General features: G+C 43.4%; 1 protein-coding gene and 1 long non-coding RNA gene across 3 annotated transcripts in view; one reads left to right on the top strand and one right to left on the bottom strand.

Moving 5' to 3' along the window:
• Nucleotides 1–22,600, bottom strand: part of OSBPL11 (oxysterol binding protein like 11) — a 187,775-nt gene that overhangs the window by 57,568 nt on the left and 107,607 nt on the right. Inside the window, exon 1 of one of the 2 annotated variants that reach the window (XM_032149931.2) lies at nucleotides 11,876–12,854. The exons of the other annotated variant lie outside the window; for it this stretch is intronic. Coding sequence (XP_032005822.1) covers nucleotides 11,876–12,051 — 176 coding nt within the window. The 5' untranslated portion in view covers nucleotides 12,052–12,854. Of the gene's footprint in view, nucleotides 1–11,875; nucleotides 12,855–22,600 lie in introns of those variants that run through there. 2 annotated transcript variants of the gene reach the window in all.
• LOC131383229 (uncharacterized) overlaps nucleotides 12,562–22,600 on the top strand; it is a 38,500-nt gene continuing 28,461 nt past the window's right edge. The window contains exon 1 of the long non-coding RNA XR_009213095.1: nucleotides 12,562–12,700. This is a non-coding gene — a long non-coding RNA (uncharacterized LOC131383229). The remainder of the gene's footprint in view (nucleotides 12,701–22,600) is intronic.

Here is a 22,600-nt window from a genome sequence, read left to right as displayed (position 1 = left end):
TCTTATAATTGAGTTACTATACAGTACCTCTAAGTCTCATGCTTTATTCCTATCTAAAATGTATGAATTTTCAGGGCCTGGTGTAGTGCCTCATGCCTGTAATCTCAACATTTGGGAGGCCAAGGTGGGACAATTCCTTGAGTCCAGGAGTTTGAGACCAGCCTGGGCAACATAAGGAGACCCACCCCATCTCTAAAAACTGTAAATAAAATAAAATGTGCAAATTTTTATAGAATATTTTTAATGTGTGTCTGTTAATATGAATAAAATCTAGCTACTGAAGTGGGAACATACCACATATCTGATTATATTATACTATTTTGTGTTCTATAAAATAGAAGTGATGGTCCAAAACAGACTAATACACTAAAAAATAAGCTATGAGAAAGTTAATTTCTTCTTCAGTCCTCCAAAAACTTCACTGCTCAAGAAACTGGGTATATTTCTGATCTTTTAAACTTGTTAACATTTAATTGGGATTAGTAGTGGAAGCTGATAGTCTATAAAAATAACTGATTAAACTTTGCCAAGTGGCTTTATCATATTGTGTTTAGTTTGATACTCATTTTCTCTTAAATATCTTAATAATAACTGCTTCAATTCTTTAACCTCCATTACTATAACATACATATTTCTTTTTTGAGATGGGAGTCTCGCTCTGTCGTCCAGGCTGGAAAGCAGTGGTGTGATCTTGGCTCGCTACAACCTCCACCTGCTGGGTTCAAGTGATTCTCTTGCCTCAGCCTCCCGAGTAGCTGGGATTACAGGTGCGTGTGTGCCACCATGCCTGGCTACTTTTTCTATTTGTAGTAGAGATGGGGTTTCACCATGTTGGTCAGGCTGCTCTCGAACTCCTGACCTCGTGATCCGCCTGCCTCGGCCTCCCAAAGTGCTAGGATTACAGGCGTGAGCCACCGTGCCCGGCAACATACTTATTTCTTAATCTTTCTTAATCAGACTTAAGATATATAAAAGTTTTTAAAATTAAGCTACCTTTTAAACAGTTTCAAATCCTTTCAACTCAAAACAATTACTCAATATCTACTAAAGCACAGCACTCTGAAAAACCATTGAAAAGCATAAGAAAATCAAAAACGCAATAACTAATAACTCTCCATCTTAAATCTATAATCTAATCTAAGAGAAATATATCTCTCCTTGAAGAAAAAGACAGTAACATGGGTTCTTGCTACTGGAAAAGACACACAAACGGACTACATTTGCAGCTGCCATACAAATAAAAAAGGCATTAAACAAATACACAGGATTCAGTAGTGAGTGAGAAGGCTGAAAGGACTAGATTTGATGACTGATTAGATGTGAAGTGAGACAGAAAGAATGAAAGTGAGAGAGAAAGGACAAGGGCAACACTCAGATTTCCAGCTGGAACAACAGGGTGGATAACTAATGCCTTCACTGAGATAGGGATCACAGAGAAGTTTTGGATTTGTTCCAATTTAACATGTTAAATTTAATGAACCTGCAGGACTATACAGGGAGATACCCGGTAAGGCAGCATGATTAGGGCTTGGTAGTCATCAGCATATAAGCATGTAACTGGTATTTGAAGTTACAGCAGTAAATAAGGTCACCCAGGAAGTATTACGAAATGGCAAGAGATGGGACAGGGTCTAAGAGAGATCCCTAAGGAAAAGTTTTAAGGGCAAGGGGAATACAGAGAAGAAATCAGGAGCAACTGAGTAGTGGAAAGAAAACTAGGAGTATGAAAAGACAGAAACCAGAGAAAGTGTTTCAAGATAAGTCTGTGGTCAAGAATATTCAGTGGACAGGTGCCTTGGCTCACACCTGTAATCCTAGCACTTTGGGAGGATCACTTGAGCCAGGAGTTTGAGACCAGCCTGGGCATCACAGTGAGATCCTGTCTCTACAAAAAAAATTAAAAATTAGTCAGGCAGGGTGGCACACACCTGTAATCGCAGCTACTCAGGACACTGAGATGGGAGGATTGCTTGAGCCCAGGAAGTGGAGGCTGCAGTGAGCTGCAATCATGCCAATGCACTCCAGCCTGGGAAACAGAGCAAGACCCTGTCTCAGGCTGGGCATGGTGGCTCATGCCTATAATCCCAGCACTTTGGGAGGCTGAGATGGGTGGGTCACTTGAGGTCAGGAGTTCAAGACCAGCCTAGCCAACATGGTGAAACTCTGTCTCTACTAAAAATACAAAAATTAGCTGGGCGTGGTGGTGCATGCCTATAGTCCCAGCTACTTGGGAGGCTGAGGCAGGAGAGTCGCTCGAACCTGGGAGGCGGAGGTTGCACTGAGCCAAGATCCTGCCACTGTACTCCAGGCTGGGCGTCAGAGTAAGACCGTCTCAAAAAAAAAAGAAAAGTTCAGTGCTACTGATAAAGTAACATATGAGAAAGACTGAGAAGACTCATTAGACTTACAACCAAGAGGTAACAGTTTAATGGAATGATGAGGGCAGAGCCAGCTGGAAGTGACATGAGAGGTTGACAATAATGTCAAGAGGTTCTCCATCTTGTAGACAACAGAGCTATGGGATTTCTCAGGCTCCACAGTCATATGAGCCAATTCCTCATAATCTCTCTCTCTATATATCTACCTATTGGTTCTATTTTCCTAGAAAAGCCAAATAGCGATACCTTAAGATATTTAACTACAGGCAGGAATTTACCCAAGTTGTAGTCAGTAAATATGAGGCACCAGGCAAATCACATGTCAAAATCCATACTTTCAACTAAGCAAAAAGTATCCTCCCAAAAGGCTTAGCACTTTGGTCCATTCTCTGGATAACAAATAGCATGAAGGGGGGAGTGGCTTGCTTAGCTGAGGAAAAGGCTAATGACATTAAGAGATATTCCTTGCAACAGCTAGTGTATAGCCTGGGATATAATAAGTGTTTATTTGCTGAATGAATTAAGCAATGGGAAGAAAGAAACAGAATTTTTCTATGAAGCCATGAGGCAATTCTCAGTAGCCTGCCCACTTCCTCCCCAAAAAATTCAACCCGCAGACTGTATACTCAAATCGCAAACAAAATAAAGTCTAACTGTATTTTAATCTATGACAAAAAGTATAAAGTCAAGAGAGGGGTCCTCCCTCCTTCCAAGAGTCTTAAAAATGTTAGCACTCTTTGGCCCTAGAATTCTGCTTTTAGGTATCCCATCTACGACAAATGATTAGAAATGTAGACAAAGCCGGAAGCGGTGGCTCACGCCTGTAATCCCAGTACTTTGAGAGGCTTAGGCAGGCAGATCACCTGAGGTCAGGAGTTCGAAACCAGCCTGGCCAACATGTTGGAACCCCATCTCTACCAAAAATATAAGAATTAGCCAGGTGGTGCATGCCTGTAGACCCAGCTACTCGGGAGACTGAGGCATGAGAATCACTTGAACCCAGGAGGCAGACGTTGTGGTGAGCCAAGATCGCACCGAGCCAAGATTGTGCCATTGCACTCTAGCTTGGGCAACAAGAGCAAAACTCCATCTCAAAAAAAAAAAAAAAAAAATGTAGTGCAAAAATGTAAGGAAACTAAGAAATCACAGCACATTATTAATAAACCAAATCTTGTCCTCAAGACTTGGTATACTTCTAACTAGATTTTGGAATAATATTTTATAGTTTCCAATTACATGCCTACAATCATCTTTCTCTTGTTTTTACCAGCATCTATGAAAGATTTCAGATACAGAAAACAAAAACTAGAGTATAGAAATATGTATCAATTTTCCTTTAACCTCTGCAGAGAAAAAAAAAACAGCAGACATTTATGACTTTTTCTTCAAATCAACTCAAAAGAAGAGGTAAAACCTCTAAGACCATGAACATTCATTTATATTTAGGCCAATCTCCTTTTCCCATCCGCAAACAGGCACTTTTCCTTATAATAGTATTGACAGTGGAAGAAACCACAAAATTATTGTGGTCTGACCACAAAAATTATTTCTATACTACACATTTGCAGACTTTTACACATTTACTGAAAAGTATAACTGTTTGCTAATGAGGAAAATAGATTTATCTGTTAATATGGTTAGCTAGTGAGGAGCTCAAAATTTAAAAAAAAAGCAGGCCCATCAAACAGTCTGGTTTGTCTTTCAGTTCCTCTTTTGTTCTCTTCTGCCCATTTTAATAAGCAGGTGGCATATTTGCAGATTTGTGAATTTCTCTACGAGCTGACATGAAGACACAAAAATAATGAAAACATGCACATTTTATAAAGTGTGAATATTCACTATGAAAAAGGAAGGAAAGACCCAGAACTGGGAAATCTATCTTCTCTATAAATGGTAAAGAAAGCTCACATCGTATGAATATAAATTACTCTGGAAACAAGAAAATACAAGGCTAATCTAATAAATTAAGTTCTTAAGTTTAATTTTTCAAAAGGGTCGGGCACAGTGGCTCACGCCTGTAATCCTAGCACTTCGGGAGGCCGAAGTGGGTGGATCACTTGAGGTCAGGAGTTTGAGACCAGCTTGGCCAACATGGTGAAACCTCATCTCTACTAAAAATACAAAAATCAGCCAGGTGTGGTGGCAAGCGCCTGTGATCCCAGCTACTTGGGAAGCTGAGGCGGGAGAATCGCTTGGACTTGAACCTGGGAGGCAGAGGTTGCAGTGAGCTAAGATCTGCCACCGCACTCCAGCCTGCACAAGAGGGCCAGACTCTGTCTCAAAAAAAATGTTTTTTTTTTCAAAAGGTCATCATGAGATTATTTTGTAAATGCCACTGACGCCCTTCCTTTTCCTCATTATTTTGATGATCCTCCTAAAATAAGCCTTAGAATTCATTCTTTCATTGTTTTGGGGGTGCACATTAATTTGGCATTAATAACAGAGTGCTTCAGACATAGTAGAGACTCAAAAATATTTGCTACGTAAGTTAGAACATGAGTAAACCATAAAACCAACCATGTACCAAACTAGTTATTATCAATAATTATTCATTCCTTTTAGTTTATCTACTTTTAATACCTCTATGTAAATATCTATCTAGAAATAAAAGTTCTTCCACTTACTAGCTATGTAACCTTAGCTACATGCAATATATAACTTCATGTAATATATTGTCTAAGTCTATATTGTCATTTAGACTTAGGTTTTCTTCAACTGTAAAATAGAGATAATAATGCTCTATCTTCTTCCAGAGTTGTGAGGATTAAATGTGATAACAGATGTGAAAACATTCTGGATAATATAAAGACAATTATCTACATTTCCAATACCCCGTATCTCTGAGGACTGGCTAGATAAGACACTTAAACATTCTGGCAACTTTAGCTGGACATACCTAAAACCAGATACATAATTTGACTCCCCAAATCTGTTTTCCCCTCTAGTCTTTATAATCTTGAGTCTATTATATTGACTGTCTAGGCATTTTCTGGCATGAATCCCAATAATCCCCACCTGCTGGTATTCTCACACCCTTGTGTGGGACTTGCTTCTGAAGAACAGTGAAAAGTGATGTGAATCCACCTCAGTGCTTAGGTTATAAAAGACTGTAACTTCTCTCCAGCTAGCACTCTCTAGTCCTCTTACTTCCTCACTCTCAAGAAACAAGCTGCCAAGTTGTAACATGCTCTGTGAAGAAGCCCATGTGGCCAGTGACCAAAGGAGGCCTCTGGCCATCAGCTGATGAGGAACTGAGTTCTTTGTCCAAAGGGCCAAAAGGAACTGAACTGCACCAAGAGTCTCACGAATAAGCTAGGAAATGGATCCTTCCCAGTTCAGTCTTAAGAAAGACTCACAGCCAGAAGACCCAGCTAAGTTGCACTGAGATTCCTGACCCAAAGACACTATGAAATAATAAATGCTGCTATTTTAATATATTAAATTTGGGGGTAATTTGTAATGCAGTAGTAGATACAATATCTCACACTGTATTTCAAAATAAATTCCAGATAGATTAAAAAGTTAAATATGAGCCTGGGCAACATCGCAAGATCCTGTCTCTAGAAAAAAATTTTAAAATTAGCTGGGCATGGTGGTGTGCATCTGTAGTCCCAGCTATTCCAGAGGCGGAATAGGAGGATCACTTGAGCCTAGCAGTTCGAGGCTGCAGTGAGCTATGATGGAGCCACTACACTCAACCCTGGGAGACAGAGTGAGACCTTGTCTCAAAAAAGAAAAAAAAAAAAGTTAAATTGTAAAACTACCAAATTATTTTAAAACTTCATGAAAACAACTATTTATTTACTTAATTATTTTTGAGACAGGGTCTTGCTCTGTCACCCAGACTTGAATGCAGTGGCACAATCACAGCTCACTGGAGCCTAGAACTCAAGCAATCCTTCCACCTCAGCCTCCTGCGTAAGCATGCCATCATGCCTGGCTAATTTTTTAATTTTTTGTAGAGACGGGATCTCTCTATGTTGCCCAGGCTGGTCTCAAACTGCTGGGCTCAAGTGATGCTCCCACCTCAGTGCCCCAAAGTGCTAAGGATCAACACTTTGGGTGAGCTACAGTGCCAGCCAAAACCAAGTATTTATAAACGTTACTTTTTATAATTAGAAATGGATGTCACGAGGTCAGGAGATCGAGACCATCCTAGCTAACATGGTGAAACCCTGTCTCTACCAAAAATACAAAAAATTAGCCGGGCATGGTGGTGGGTGCCTGTAGTCCCAGCTACTTGGGAGGCTGAGGCAGGAGAATGGCGTGAACCCAGGAGGAGGAGCTTGCAGTGAGCCGAGATCACGCCACTGCACTCCAACCTGGGCGACAGAGCGAGACTCCATCTCAAAAAAAAAAAAAAAAAAAGGAAATAATTAGAAATGGATGGAAAAGAGGAATAAGAGGTCTGACTTAAAAGTTTTCTGTATGTCAAAAAAAATGAAATTAAAATCTGAGGACCAGTGAAATCTTTGCAGAAAGTATAGCAAAGAATTTATACAAAATTAAAATATATTGCATGTCATCACATGTTTATTAAATAAAAAACTAATATAAATTTCTCTGGAATTATAGTCAAGAAATCAGTAAAAGACAGCATTTCCAGAGAAGGAAACAAGAGTGGCTGGGAAAGTATGTTAAGGGAAATGTTTCATTGTATATACACATCCCTTTACCTATTCAAAAGAAATATCAACAAAATATTTTTAAAGGAATATTGGTATTTAATGTTGACATTTTAATAAGAGATATCAAGCATATTAAAAAGAAAAATATTAAGACCTAACAGGAAATGTATAAAAAACACATATGTAGATATTTCACAAAAGAAAAAAAAAAGATCATAAAGAAAAATGAACTAAAAATGCATCAGAAACCTAAATACAAGCACTAAAACAAAACTCCTAGACAAACACATAGGTGTAAATCTTTGTCATCTTGAACTTCACAATGGTTTTTTAGATGTGACACAAAACTATAACAAGAGAAGAAAAAACTCATCAGACTTCATGAAAATTAAAAACTGTTGTGCTGCAAACAATATCAAGAAAGTTGTAAACCAAAAATAACATTTGAAGGCACCCCACAACCAACTTAATTGACTCCCTGCTTGGCCAGGGCACCTTCAATTTTAACCTGAAAGACTGGTTCAGGCCATAATAGGAAGTGGGGGTTGAATATATCTCATTATACCTCTCCAACATTAACATCAACACTCAACACAGACCTTAAGTCTGGTAAGAAACATTTACAGTCTATTCTCTCTAAAGCCTGCTACTTGGAGGCTTCATCTGCATGACAAAACCTAGGTCTCCACAACCCTTTATCATAACCCAGACATTCCTTTCTATTGATAACTCTTTCAACCAATTGCCAGTCAAAATCTACCTATCACCTGGAAGCCCCCCCCAACCCTCAAGTTGTCCCTCCCTTTCAGATCTAACCAATGTAAATCTTACATGTATTTGATTGATCCATATGTCTCCCTAAACTGTATAAAGCAAGCTGTCTTCGACTACCTTGGGCACATGTCATCAGGACCTCCTGAGGCTGTGTCACAGGCCTTTAACCTTGGTGTTGAGACATGTCTCAGATACTTTTGGTTTACAAAGTAAAAAGAGCCAGTCACGTTGCTTGAGGCCTGTAATCCCAGCACACTTGAGGCCAAGGCAGGAAGATTGCCTGAGCCAAGAGTTCAAGAACAGCCTAGTCAACATAGCGAGACCCTGTTTCAATTTAAAAATAAAAATGTGGGCCAGGCGCGATGGCTCACGCCTATAATCCCATAACTTTGGGAGGCGGGAGTTCCAGCCGGGAGGCAGAGGTTGCAGTGAGCCGAGATCACGCCACCGCACTCCAGCCCAGGTGACAAAGACTCTGTCTCAAAAAAAAAAAAAAAAAAACACTTAAAATAATTCCTTCTTTTTTTTTTTATTGAGATGGAGTCTCGCTCTGTCATCCAGGCTGGAGTGCAGTGGTGTAATCTCAGCTCACTGCAACCTCCGCCTCGCGGGTTCAAGCGATTCTCCTGCTTCAGCCTCCCAAGTAGCTAGGATTACAGGCACCCACCTCTGTGCCTGACAAACTTTTTTGTAATTTTAGTAGAGACGGGTTTCACCATGTTGGCCAGGATGGTCTTGAACTCCTGACCTCAGGTGATCCATCACCTTGGCCTCCCAAAGTGCTGGGATTACAGACGTGAGCCACCGTGCCGGGCCAAAATTAAAATAATTCTAACAGCATATACTTAGAGTAATAAATTGGATTTGGATTAAGATACTAAAAACACAGTTCACTCATATTCTTCGGTGAGAAGAGGGCCAATGGCCATGGGGTGGGCAATAAATGAGAAGGAAATGGAGGCAGTAAGTATAAACTGCTTTCAAGAAGAAAAGATTAGTTTGGTTTTTGTTATTGTTGTTTTGTTTTTAAAGTCTAGGGACTGACGGCCAGGCACGGTGGCTCACACCTATAATCCTAGCACTTTAGGAGGCCAGAGCAGGTGGATCACCTGAGGTCAGGGGTTCGAGACCAGCCTGGCCAACAGGGTGAAACCCTATCTCTACTAAAAATACAAAAACTAGCCAGTCATGGTGGCAGGCGCCTGTAATCTCAGCTACTCAGGAGGCCGAGGCAGGAGAATTGCCTGAACCCGGGAGGCGGAGGTTGCAGTGAGCCGAGATCACGCAACTTTACTCCAGCCTGGGCGAAAGAGCAAGACTCTGTCTCAAATAAATAAATAAATAAATGGTCAGCTTTGGACAAGCCACATTAAAATAAAAATATATGTTAGGATGTAAATGCAGTCATGTCTTAATTATCTTCATTATTTGGGAAAAGTTCTATATAACTGAATTTTCCAGACACTTGAACAGTTTTTTAAAAAATTTAAGCTATTTTATTTAAAATGTTCACCACTAATATCATATAGTTCTCTGCGTCTTAAACAGAGTGTGCTTTCCTGGACAACTTAGGGTCATTATGACTGTGATTATTGTTCTATGAAGTAATATACCTGAGTCTAGATGTTAATTTTTCAAATCTTCCTTGAATGCCCTACATTGTCAGTTGCCATTTCCTCTGTTACATTTCCCCTAATAACCTTTCTCATTTGTGCTTCCAACAGCTTCTAGTATGAAAATCATATGGCCAGGCGCAGTTGCTCAAACCTGTAATCCCAGCACTTTGGGAGGCTGAGATGGGAGAATTGCTTGAGTCCAGAAGTTCAAAACCAGCCTGGGCAATATGGTGAGACCTCATCTCTACAAAAAGTTTTAAAAAATAAAAAATTATATAACCATTAAATAATGCCCTAAAGGCCAGGTGTGGTGGCTCATACCCTAATCCCAACACTTTGGGAAGCCAAGGGGGGCAGAGATCCCTTGAGGCCAGGAATTCAAAATCAGCCTGACCAACATAGCGAAACCTCATCTCTACTAAAAATACAAAAATTAGATGGGCATGGTGGCAAGCACCTATAATCCCAGCTACTTGGGAGGCTGAGGCATGAGAATCGCTTGAACCTGGGAGGTGGAGATTGCAGTGAGCCAAGAACAGTGCAGTGGCACTCCAGCCTGGGCAACAGAGACTCTGTCTCAAAATAATAATAATAATAATGCCCTAAGTAAAGGATTAAGGAATAATGGGGGTACAGATGAAAGTATATTAGTAAAGTGCATGGCTTTATGACGACTCTCCCCACTGCTAAGTCTGTTTCACTTTTCAATTTAATTGAGGCTGGGTCTCAGAGTTTGAATATCAAAAGACTGACCTCTGACTACTAGGAATTCTACTTTATCTTGCTTCCTTAAATGCTATCAAAATATATCTGCCAAGTAATTTATAATCTTATATGATCAGTCTGCAACCTCCGCCTCCCGGGCTCAAGTTATTCTCCTGAATCAGCCTCTCCAGTAGCTAGGACTACAGGCGCGCACCACCATGCCCGGTTAATTTTTGTATTTTTGGGTCTCTTGTGCTCTCTCCAGACCCAAGTGTGAATGCCAGGGCCGCGGCCGCCGCCCCACCCACAGCCCCATAGCGAGTCAGGATGAAGCGCCACGGACAGGGGACCCGTGGCCCCTGTCACAGGTCACACACACACAAAAGATCATGCTGATTCCAAAAGTGGGCCTAGACTTCTCAAACTAACTGAATATATCTTCTTATCCTACAGTCACTTACCAATAAAAAGTTATCTTCTGGCCAGGCGCGGTGGCTCAAGCCTGTAATCCCGGCACTTTGGGAAGCAGAAGAGGGCTGATCACTTGCGGTCAGGAGTTTGAGACCAGCCTGGCCAACATGGTGAAACCCCATCTCTACTAAAAATACAAAAATTAGCCAGGTGTGGTGGCGCACGCCTGTAATCCCAGCTACTCGGGAGGCTGAGACACGAGAATTGCTTGAACCCGGGAGGTGGAGTTGGTAGTGAGCCAAGATCGCGCCACCACACTCCAGCCTGAGTGACAGAGCCAGACTCTGTCTCAAAAAAAAAAAGTTATAATCTTCTATACTTCACTTCTCTATGTTAATATAGTCATGCATATTTCATACATGTGAATATTATTCATGATAAATGTATATCCCTCACAAAATCTTGGCTTTAACCCCTTCCAAGTTTCACAAAAATTTCACAAGCACAAAGGCTAAAAAGAACTACAGTTAGGCACATAGGAGTCAATCAAAACTTAAGAATTCATCCCTTTAGTTCCAATACGATGGGATGTGCTGGTTTGTTTCATTCATTCTTAAGGTTCTGGATAGTTCTTTCTCCCTACACTTCATATATTAAAAAACAAAAACAAAACTTGTTGCCTCTCCAGGACTCTCCTCCTGTTCATTCATATTAAGTTGTTCATTCATATTAGTGAAAATTAACAAATGTAGACTTTCTCATCAACACAGAGGGCACTGAAGTGGCCTGAGCAACGCAAACTGAACATCTCCAGGCTCAGGTTTAGTTTATCAGAGGCATTAGGATCTCTACCTTTGTCCTTGTATTCCAATTATTTATGTACATTCCCCTTTCCAAGTCACAAATACCTTCAGGGCAAGAATCTTTTCTGATTCAGTTACTCCAATCTCTGGACAAGTTAAGTTTTGAGCACCAGTATTTGCTAGCCTCTCGAGAAAGCTGAGTTAAACTGTTCCTGCCCTCGCAGGCTATCAGAAAAAGCTGGCTTGTAAATAAATTGCAACACAGGCAAAAGCAGAAGTGAGTATAGAATTAAATCTGAGGAAGCATTAACTCTCTGACTGTAGAGGAAGTTCAGGGATACATTTCTGTATTCCTCAAAAGGCCTTCCATAAATACCTGTTGAATGAACAAAGGAATGGATTAAATCTTTTAGGCGAGGTCCCAGATCCAAACGAGATGTATCAGTAGCTTCTGGAAGCCAGTGAAAAAACTTTTATCTTTCAACAATTGCGGGATGCAGCCTCCGGCATATTCACCCCTACCTCCACCTCAGGAAATAATTTTGGAGAAAGGACCATACCTGTACTGCCAGCCTTTTGCACTGCCACCGCGGCTGCTGTTGCTGCTGCTGCTGCTGCTACTGATTCCACCTCCACAGCTGCTGTTCTTGTTCGGGGTCACCGCTGTGGCCAGGCCCTCCAGCTTTCCTTCGCTCTCCGAGACTTTCATTGTGGACAGTGGTTCACCCCCCTGCATCTTAACGCCAAAGTCCACTTGCCCTTCTTGAGCGGGAGAGAACAATTCTGTAGGTGACTTTTTTTTCAAGATTTGATCTGAATATGATCCCGGTTGCTAAATCACACGGCGGCTGGGGCGGGACTGTCAAATGGTCCAGAAAAGGAAGATACACATTCCCACAGAAGTTAAACTTTTAAAAGGGCAGGGCAAGCAACGAAGACAGATATCCTTCACATGTATCTCTCTCCTTTCCGGCGAAAGCAAGGAGGAAAAAGCATCCGGCGAGAAGACTTAAGTAACATACTCAAAAGAGAAGGAGTGTGGGGAGGTCGCAGATTCTGTAGCCAGGACGGCTGGGAAAAGGACTGAGCGCCAGGCACAGGGGACCCGCGGCCTAACCTCGGGGCTGACCCGCCGCGCTCCCTCTTCTCCTCCGCCGGTCTTCAGGCAGTGGGTCCAGTCAAGCCCTCTGCGCAGTTCCCGCCGCAGCCCCCGACATACAGCCTGGGCCGGCGCGCGCAGCCCGGGTGGAGGGTCGGGGAAGGAGGCCGCCGGGGGCGGGACGCCGGCTCCCGGGGCCGCCTCTCCCAGGGCCAGAGGCGAGCCACTCGGGGCAACTTCCTCTTATGCCCCTGGCCCGGGCCCTCGACTGTGTTCCCGGGAGCCGGTGAGTCTCTCGCGCTCTCTCCAGACCCAACTGTGAATGCCAGGGCTGCGGCCGCCGCCCCACCCACAGCCCCACAGCCAGCCAGCCAGCCCCCGCTCCCTTCCCGCCTTCCCTTCCGGAGTAGCGTGAGCTCACTTCCCTCACAGCCGAAGCGTCTGGCGCCATCTTGGGTCAGGGCGGCTGGTCCCTGAAGGGGGCGGAGCCTCTGGGAGCCGGTAACTGGGCGACTGGCTGATGGGCGAGGGAGGGGAGGGCGAGGGAGGGCGCCGCAAGGGAACGAGGAACCCGAATAGTGAAGAAGGAAGAAACAAAGGAGTCAGCGGCCCTAGAGAGTTCTCTTATGGTGTGTGAGTGCCCGCCTTCCTAACCACTTCCTAGCCTTCCATTTGAGGGGCCTTTCCAGGCATTTTAGGAAGAAAGCTTACAAAAATAAGAAAGTACAAGAACGAAGCAAACATCTGTACGTTTTAGTCACTTGGGGGTGGGGTGGGGGGGCAAGCATGACATTGGAGTAAAGCCAATCATTATTATAAATTAAAAAGAAGCTGTCATGGAAATTAGAGATCTCAGAACAGAGCTAGTTACTCTTCCAGACCCCAGACAAATCTTTGACTTTGTTTAGGCCTTGGTTTTGGATTTGTAAAACAAGAGTGCATGGGTAGATTTCTAAAGTCTCTCCTAATTGTTAATTTTAGTTTATAATAACATGACTTGAGGCCGGGCACGGTGGCTCACGCCTGTAATCCCAGCACTTTGGGAGGCCAAGGCGGGTGGATCACTTGAGGTCAGGAGTTCGAGACCAGCCTGGCCAACACGGTGAAACCCCTTCTCAACTAAAAATACAAAAATTAACCGGGCATGGTGGTGCGCGCCTGTAATCCCAGCTACTTGAGAGGCTGAGACAGGAGAATCATTTGAGCCTGGGAGGCGGAGGTTGCAGTGAGCCTGAGGAAAGAGAGAGACCCTCTCATATTGTTTTATACTCAGTACCTGTTTTAAGAAAAAAAGAAAAAAACAACAAGGAAGTAAAACCAAAGACAGGCAGCCCGGCGCCAGGCTCGAAACCAGGCCTGGGGCTGCCTGGCCTAAACCCAGTAGTTAAAAATCAACTCATAACTTAGAAACCAATGTTATTCATAGATTCCAGACATTGTACAGAAGAACATTGTGAAACTCCCTGCCCTGTTCTGTTCCTCTCTGACCACCCGTGCATGCAGCCCCTATCATGTACCGCCTGTTTGCTCAAATCAATCACGACCGTTTCATGTGAAATCTTTAGTGTCGTGAGCCCTTGAAAGGGACAGAAATTGTGCACTTTGGGAGCTCAGATTTTGAGGCAGTAGCTTGCTGATGCTCCCAGCTGGATAAAGCCCTTCCTTCTACAACTCGGTGTCTGAGAGGTTTTGTCTGCAGCTCATCCTACTAAAAGCTGAGATTGCACCACTGCACTCTAGCCTGGACAACTAGAGCAAGACTCAGTCTCAACGAAAGAAAGAAAAAACAAAAAACAAAAACCAGCCGGGCGTGGTGGCTCACGCCTGTAATCCCAGCACTTTGGGAGGCCGAGGCGGGCGGATCACGAAGTTAGGAGATCGAGACCATCCTGGCTAACATGGTGAAACCCCATCTCTACTAAAAATACAAAAAATTAGCCGGGTGTGGTGGCGGGTGCCTGTAGTCCCAGCTACTCGGGAGGCTGAGGCAGGAGAATGGCATGAACCTGGGAGGTGGAGCTTGCAGTGAGCTGAGATTATGCCACTGCACTCCAGACTGGGCAACGGAGCGAGGCTCTGTCTCAAAAAAAACAAAAAAACCTACCATACAGTCCAGCAATCCCACTACTGAGTATCTATCCAAAGGGAAAGAAATCAGCATATCAAAAGGATACCTGCTCTCACATGTTTACTGGAGTACTATCACAATAGCATTAATATGGAACCAGCCTGTGTCCATTAACAGATGAATGGGTAAAGAATTTGTGGTATGTAGGCCAGGCACAGTGGTTCACGCCTGTAATCCCATCACTTTGGGAGGCTGAGGCCAGTGGATCACCTGAGGTTGGGAGTTCAAGACCAGCCTGGCCAACAGGGCAAAACCCCAACTAAAAAAGACAAATAATGGAAAGCCAGGTGCGGTCATACACACCTGTAGTCCCAGCTACCTGGGAAGCTGAGACGGGGGGAATCACTTATGCCCAGGAGTTTGAGGGTAGCCTGGGCAACATAGAAGACCTGTCTCTTTAAATAAATAAATAAATAAATATAAAAGTGGAAAAAAGCTTGTGGGATAAAAATATAAAAAACATGAGTCTAAGTGAAAGATGCAAGACGCAAAAAAGTCTCATACTGTATGCTTCCATTTATGTGAAATGTCCAGAATAGGCAAATCCATCCAGATAGAAAGTACATGAGTGGTTGCTAGGGATAGGAGAAAGGAGAAATGGGAAATGACTGCTAATAAGTATGGGGTTTTCTGAGGGTGGGGGTAATAAAAATGTTCTAAAATTAGATAATAGTGATGGTTCTACAATCTTGTAAGTATACGAAAACTCGCTTGATTGTATACTTTAAATGGGTGAATTTATGGTGGATGAATTATATTGCGATAAAGCTATTTTTTAAAAAACAAATTCTCTAGCTGCCACATGGAGAATTAATTTTAGTGGGAGAAAAAGAGGAAGCAGGGCGACTAGTTAGGAGGATATTATAGGGAATGAGGGCAGAGATGATAGCTGCTTGGACTAGAGTGGTGGCAGTGGGGATAGAGAGAAGTAAATGGATCCAAGCTGTGTCTGGGATGGGGCTACAGTACTGCAAATGGACTGGATTTGCAATAGTGAAACCACCTTTGCAAAATTATAACTAAGGAAATTATGACAGTGACAGAAATCAGACCTAACTGACTCCATCTTGCTTCTAGCCTTTAAGTTGTCCTTGTTCATTCCTGGACACAGGCCAAACTAACTTTAGGAAGGAATTCAATTCATGGTTTTACTCTGAAACAAAATTGATAATCGCCCTTTCCCGAAAAGACCCCCCACTTTTAGACTGGGGACCAGTCTGCCTTTGCAGGACTAACAAATTAGCTACAAGATTAGAAATTACTGGCCGGGTGTGGTGGCTCACTTCTGTAATCCCAGCACTTTGGGAGGCTGAGGAGGGCAGGTCACCTGAGGTTGGGAGTTCGAGACCAGCCTGACCAACATGGTGAAACCCTGTCTCTACTAAAAATACAAAATTATCCAGGCATGGTGGCTCATGCCTGTAATCCGAGCTACTCGGGAGGCTGAGGCAGGAGAATCGCTTGGACCCGGGAGGCAGAGGTTGCAGTGAGCTGAGATTGCGCCATTGCACTCCAGCCTGGGCAACAAGAGTGAAACTCTGTCAAAAAAAAAATAAAGAAAGAAAGAAGGAAAGGAAAAGAAAAGAAAAGAAAAAAAAAGAAGAAAGAAATTACAGCTTAGGGGTCATGCAGACTCTGGCTCCAAGAGTCTGAACCTCCCCAAATTGCTCCTGGGGATACATCACTATTGTAAAACCTAAGATCAGTGCTTGAGATATTTTGCAGACCCTGCACTGGATGGATCAGCTGACACCACCCAGACCAGTAATCTGGCTCAACCAGTTCTGCCATTCCACCCAAGAATAGAAAACAGCCAGAAAAACTCACTTCGACCCCCTATGATTCCATCTCCAACCTCACCAATCAGCACTCCTCACTTCCCAAGCCTCTACCTGCCAAAAACTCTGATGCCTGGATTTGCTCAGGGACACCGATTTGAGTAATAATAAAAGTTTCGTCTCCAGCACAGCCAGCTCTGCGTGAATTACTCTTTCTCCATTGCAATTCTTGTGTCATGATAAATCGGCTCTGTCTAGGCAGCGGGCAAGATGAACTAACCCACTGCGCAGTTACAACAGTGCAGTAATGTTCTCACAGGGCTCTCTGCTTCCAGTCTGTGCTACACATGTCATGCGTCACAAATCTGGCCCCCTTTAAAACTCAGAATCATTCAAAGACCTTTCATTATTAATAGAATAAATCCAAACTCTTCTGTCCAAGAAAAAAAATGGTATGAAGGCTATTTTGCTCCCAGTAGAAATGAGACATGGAGACTGGCTCATGCTAACCAAACTCACAACAGACTGATGTAGCAACCAGAAAAGCAGCTATCAATTAATAATGAAAAATACAGTCTTGGCCGGGTGCGGTGGCTCACACCTGTAATCCCAGCACTTTGGGAGGCCAAGGAGGGCGGATCATTGGAGCTCAGGAGTTTGAGACCAGACTGGGCAACTGGCAAAACTTGTCTCTAGTAAAAAAACAAAAATGAGCTGAGTGTGGTGGCACATGCCTGCAGTCCCAGCTGCTTGGGAGGCTGAGGTGGGAGGACTGCTTGAGCCCTGGAGGTTGAGGCTGCAGTGAACTGAGATCACACCAGTGTACTCCAGCCTGGATGACAGAACAAGACTCTGTCTCAAAAAAAAAAACAAAAAAAACAAAACAGTCTAGAGTACTCAGGTTTGAGTGTCAGCACATTCTGTGTAAGAAACTCAGCAAGATAAACTAAATTATTATCAGAAGGTTATAATGCTTGTGGAGTCATGGCCATGGGAGTTGGTAGATGTTTTGTTTTGTTTTAAAGCCAAAACTTTTTAAAAAAATGTTTTACAATAGGATCTGAGTTTGACTGTTCCATTCAGCATCCAAAGAGAGAGGAGGACATACTGTTTGAATAAGGAAGATAAAGAAATGTACTTTTTTGAAAGCCATCAAAGAAGGATGTGTACTTCATCTCTGTGCCTTCCCTACCAGTCTAGCTGGGTAAGAGATGAAGGTGCCCTGCCCATGGAGAGAAGCTGCGTATGCATAGTGGTCAAGATCACGGTCTCTTCTATCAGACTGACACGCAGATTCCACTCCCTGTGACCTTAGGCAAGTTACCCAACCTCTTTGTGCCTGTTTCATCACCTATAAAATAGGAGTAAATGTGTTACTCCCCAAATTCCTACAATGAAGGCCTAACTTCTATGCAATGGCATTTGGAGATGGGGCCTTTGGGAGACACTTACGTTTGATGAGGTCCTAATGATTGGATTAGTGCCCTCGTAAGAAGAGACACCAGAAAGCTAGCATGTATCATGCTCCAGCCCTCACCACCCCTGCCATGTGAGGGCACTTGGAGAAGACAGCTACCTGCAACCTAGGAAAAGAGCCCTCATCAGAAACTGACCATACTGATATCTTGACCTTGGACTATCAGCCTCCAGAACTGTGAAAAAATAAATTGCTGTTGTTTAAGCCACCCAGTCTATGATATTCTGCTATGGCAGCCAAGCCAGTCTCTCTCTTTGAGGGGTTGTCAGCATTAAATGAAATGACTCATGTCATTTAAAGCACTTAGACTCCGGTCTGACACAGGATGAGATAAGTGTTCAGCAACTGTTAGCCATTGTTTAGAAGGGTAGGGCTACCTGCTAAGTAAAATGAATGTTGGTGTTTGGTGAGGGCACCCTTCTGCTAGGGACATCTCTGAAGACACATCAGACAACATATTTCTGAAGACATTCAACATATTTCTGTGGGAGAATGCCAGCTTTGTCTCCCAAATGCAATGCAGTTTTCAAGTTAGAAATTCTAATCAAAAGAGACCCGTCAGAGTATGTACGATAAATGTAGAATTCTAAGAACATTACCTGAAATCACCCAGTTTGTGGGTGTCAGCGTGAAAATGTAGATACTTAAGGCCATCTCTGCTTCAGTGTCATCTCCTCCTAGAGACCTTCCCCTGACCACTTTATACAGAGTAGCAGTTCCTACCCATTACACTCTGTCCCTTTACCCTGCTTTAGTTTTCTTCATAGCACTTGACATTTTTTTTTTTTTCTCTGAGAGGGAGTCTTGCTCTGTTGCCCAGGCTGGAGTGCAACGGCATGATCTTGGCTCACTGCAACCTCTGCCTCCCGGGTTCAAGCAATTCTCCTGCCTCAGCCTCCCGAGTAGCTGGGATTACAGGCGCCCGCCACCATGCCCAGCTAATTTTTGTATTTTTAGTAGAGGCGAGGTTTTGCCATGTTGGCTAGGCTGGTCTCGAACTCCTGACCTCAGGTGATCCACCCGCCTTGGCTTCCCAAAGTGCTGGGATTACAGGCCTGAGCCACTGCGCCTGGCCGACATTATATGCTTTGTTATGCATTGTCTGTCTCCTCACTAGAATGTAAGCTCTGTGAAGAAAGACTTGATTCTTTTTTTTCCCCACTACAGTGTCCCCAATACTTGACCATTGCTTGACACATTTGTTGAATGAGTGAATGAATTTATTACAGTGGTTAAGAACATGAACTTTGGCACAAGCCTTCAAATCCTGGCTCTGCCACTTAGTGCATGTGATCCTGGGGAGGTTACTTGCCTTGGTAAGCCTCAGTTTTTTCATCTGTAAAATGGAAAAATAGGATGAAATAAACATGTAGAAGGCCAGGCATGATGGCTCACACCTGTAATCCCAGCACTTTGGGAGATCAGGGCAGGTGAATTGTTTGAGCCTAGGAATTCAAGATCAGACTTGACAACATGGTGAAACCCCATCTCTACAAAATAATACAAAAATTATGGGGCCAGGAGTGGTGGCTCACACCTGTAATCCCAGCACTTTGAGAGGCCGAGAAGGGAGGATCACTTGAAGTCAGGAGTTTGAGACCAGCCTGGCCAACATGGTGAAACTCCATCTCTACTAAAAATACAAAAACTAGCCGGGCATGGTGGTATGCACCTGTAGTCCCAGCTACTTGGGAGGCTGAGGCATGAGAATTGCTTCAACCCAGGAGAAGGAGGTTGCAGTGAGCTGAGATCGCACCACTGCACTCCAGCCTGGGTGACAGAGCAAAAATCCATCTCAAAAAAAAAAAAAAAAAAAATTAGCTGGGTGAGGTGGCATGTGCCTGTAGTCCCAGCTACTAGGTAAGCTGAGGAGGGAGGGTCGCTTGAGTCAGAGGTTGCAGTGAGCCAAGATTGTGCCATTGCACTTTAGCTAGCCTGGGTGACAGAGCAAGACCCTGTCTCAAAAAAAAAAAAAAAAAAAAAAAGACTGCCTGATGTCTAGTGCACTAGAACAAATACTGCCTGTTTTTATTTTCTCTCTAACCCTGACATGCAAGAAAGGGAGGTGTGATTAGTTTCCTTGAAGCACAAGAACCCACAGCTGGAATGAATGGGAGGATAGGCCACAGAGAAACTCAGGGCAGGTGAGCAGGGAGCAGGGGTGGGGGAAAAAGTGCTAATCCCATGAGAGGAGGGCAACACAGGGAGGAATGCAGCCAGGAAAAAAAAAGTTCCCACTGAGAATAAGGTTGTGAATCCACAATTTCCTAAAAAAAAGAAAACGAGACCGGGCATTTTGGTTCACACCTGTAATCCCAGCACTTTGGGAGGCCGAAGCAGATGGATCACCTGAGGTCCAGAGTTCGAGACCAGCCTGACCAACATGGGGAAACCCCGTCTCTACTACAAATACAAAATTAGCCAGGCGTGGTGGCACATGCCTGTAATCCCAGCCACTCAGGAGGCTGGGGCAGAAGAATCGCTTGAACCTGGGAGGTGGAGGTTGCAGTGAGCCAAGATTGCACCATTGCATTTCAGCCTGGGCAACAAAAGCAAAACTCTGTCTCAAAAAAAAAAAGAGAGAAAAGAAAGAAAAGGAAGAAAGACATTCTGAGAAACAAAGTGTTCACATTGGTAATAGGTTTTACTACTTTGCTGAAACAGAGTTTGAATTAATCAAGAGATCCTCTACCTCCCACCACACCCGCCTGCAGTTTAGGCAGAAATCCTTTTGTGATTTCCCACTCTAATGGAGCGATTCAGCTAAAGGGCTCCAAGAGAGCAGCATTTCTCTTCAAACACTCCCCTGCCAGGCTCAAAGCTTGTTGTGGGAGTGAAAGAAATAGACACAGTTGGTGTTTTTATTTGAGAGGAGGAATGAAGGATCGGAAAGGAGAAAAAGAGTCACTATTTTATTCCAATTTTGATAAAATGAAATTTCCCTCCCATTGTTTGCCTCTCTCCACAACTTTCCCTTGAATCCCTATTGAACTTAAAAGTATTTCACTGGAGCTCTTAAAACTGTATTATAAAATGAGAACACATTTATTTTAAAGCTATGTGTCCTTTTTGTCTGTTTTTAGACTCATTTGGCTAGTGCAGGTAGTATTTTGCTCACAGGTTCAATAAAATGCACAGATTTAACTGCAGTCACGTGACCTTTCCATTGTCAAGTGGCAAATGCCAGGGGTTGCCATGGGAAAGGAGAGAGAAGGCAACTAATGCTTATTAGCACGAAATGTCAGGGTTATGAATTCTGGGGAGCGCTCATGTGGATCAGCTTTTGAAATGGTATGTGAGTGTATTGTTTCCATGAAATGACTCATTTGACGGAGAACGTTGATTTATGTGAGAGGGCATGTGCCAATATTTCTTTTGAAAAAACTACATCCCTTTACCAAAAGAAAAAAAAGGCAAACACCAGGGGAGCACTTTTCAATATGTACTCCACACAATATTGTGGGGTATTAATAGGTGTTACTTGATTTAAAATTCTTCTTGATGTGATTTCATACATTTGAAAAACACTAATTTTTTTTTTAAGTGAGACTGGTTCCTTTATTGCAGAATTTCTTGGGGAATTTACTGTGCTAATGTGCATCATGAATCTTCATAAAGGAGACAGAAGGATGTGCCAGAAAGCCCCTGGCAGGGAAGGAACTGCACCTTGGAAGGCTCTATGCAGCTAATTTTTTTACTTTGTAGAAATGTTTTTGTGTGTGTGTGTGTGTGTGTGTGTGTGTGTGTGTGTTTTTCTTTTTGAGAGGGAGTCTCGCTGTGTCACCCGGGCTGGAGTGCAGTGGCACCATCTCGGCTCACTGCAACCTCTGCCTCCTGGATTCAAGCAATTCTCCTGTCCCAGCCTTCCGAGTAGCTACAGGCATGCGCCACCACACCTGGCTAATTTTTATATTTTTTATATTTTTAGTAGAGATGGGATTTCACCGTATTGGTGAAACTGGTCTCGAAATCTTGACCTCAGGTGATCCACCCGCCTCGGCTTCCCAAAGTGCTGGGATTACAAGTATGAGCCACCATGCCTAGCTGAGATGGGGTCTTGATATGTTGCCCAGGCTGATCTCAAACTTCTGGGCTCAAATGATCCTCCTGCCTCAACCTCCCAAAATGCTGTGATTACAGGCATGGGCCACCATGCTTGACCACTACAGCTTTAAAATGGAATTGGACAACCATACTGAGAGGTGAAGCCAGCTGGCCTTCCTGGGTTGAGTGGGGACTTGGAGAACTTTTCTGTCTTACAAGAGGATTGTAAAACGCACCAATTAGTGGTCTGTAGCTAGCTAGAGGTTTAATGCACCAATCAGTGCTCTGTAAAAATGCACCAATCAGTATTCTGTAGCTAGCTAGAGATTTGTAAAATGGACCAATCAGTACTCTGTAAAATGGACCAATCAGCAGGACATGGGCGGGGACAAATAAGGGAATAAAAGCTGGCCACCCCAGCCAGCAGTGGCAACCTGCTGAGGTCCCTTTCCATGCTTTAGAAGCTTTGTTCTTTTGCTCTTCACAATAAATCTTGCTGCTGCTCACTCTTTGGGTCTGTGCCACCCTTAAGAGCTGTGACATTCACTGCAAAGGTCCACAGCTTCATTCTTGAAGTCAGCAAGACCATGAACCCACCAAAAGAAACAAACTCCAAACACATCCTGGGGGCTTGTTGGGGATTTTGCCACATGGTGAGTACCATCGGACCTCTTTTGCTTGCTATTCTGTCCTATTTTTCCTTAGAATTCAGGGGCTAAACACTGAGCACCTGTCGGCCAGTTAAAAGTGACTAGCACA

This window comes from Hylobates moloch, unplaced genomic scaffold, assembly GCF_009828535.3.
Source record: "Hylobates moloch isolate HMO894 unplaced genomic scaffold, HMol_V3 SCAFFOLD_4, whole genome shotgun sequence".
Classification (NCBI taxonomy): Eukaryota; Metazoa; Chordata; class Mammalia; order Primates; family Hylobatidae; genus Hylobates; species Hylobates moloch.
Note: the sequence above shows the minus strand (reverse complement) of the source record. Positions and strands in the feature narration are given on the sequence as shown.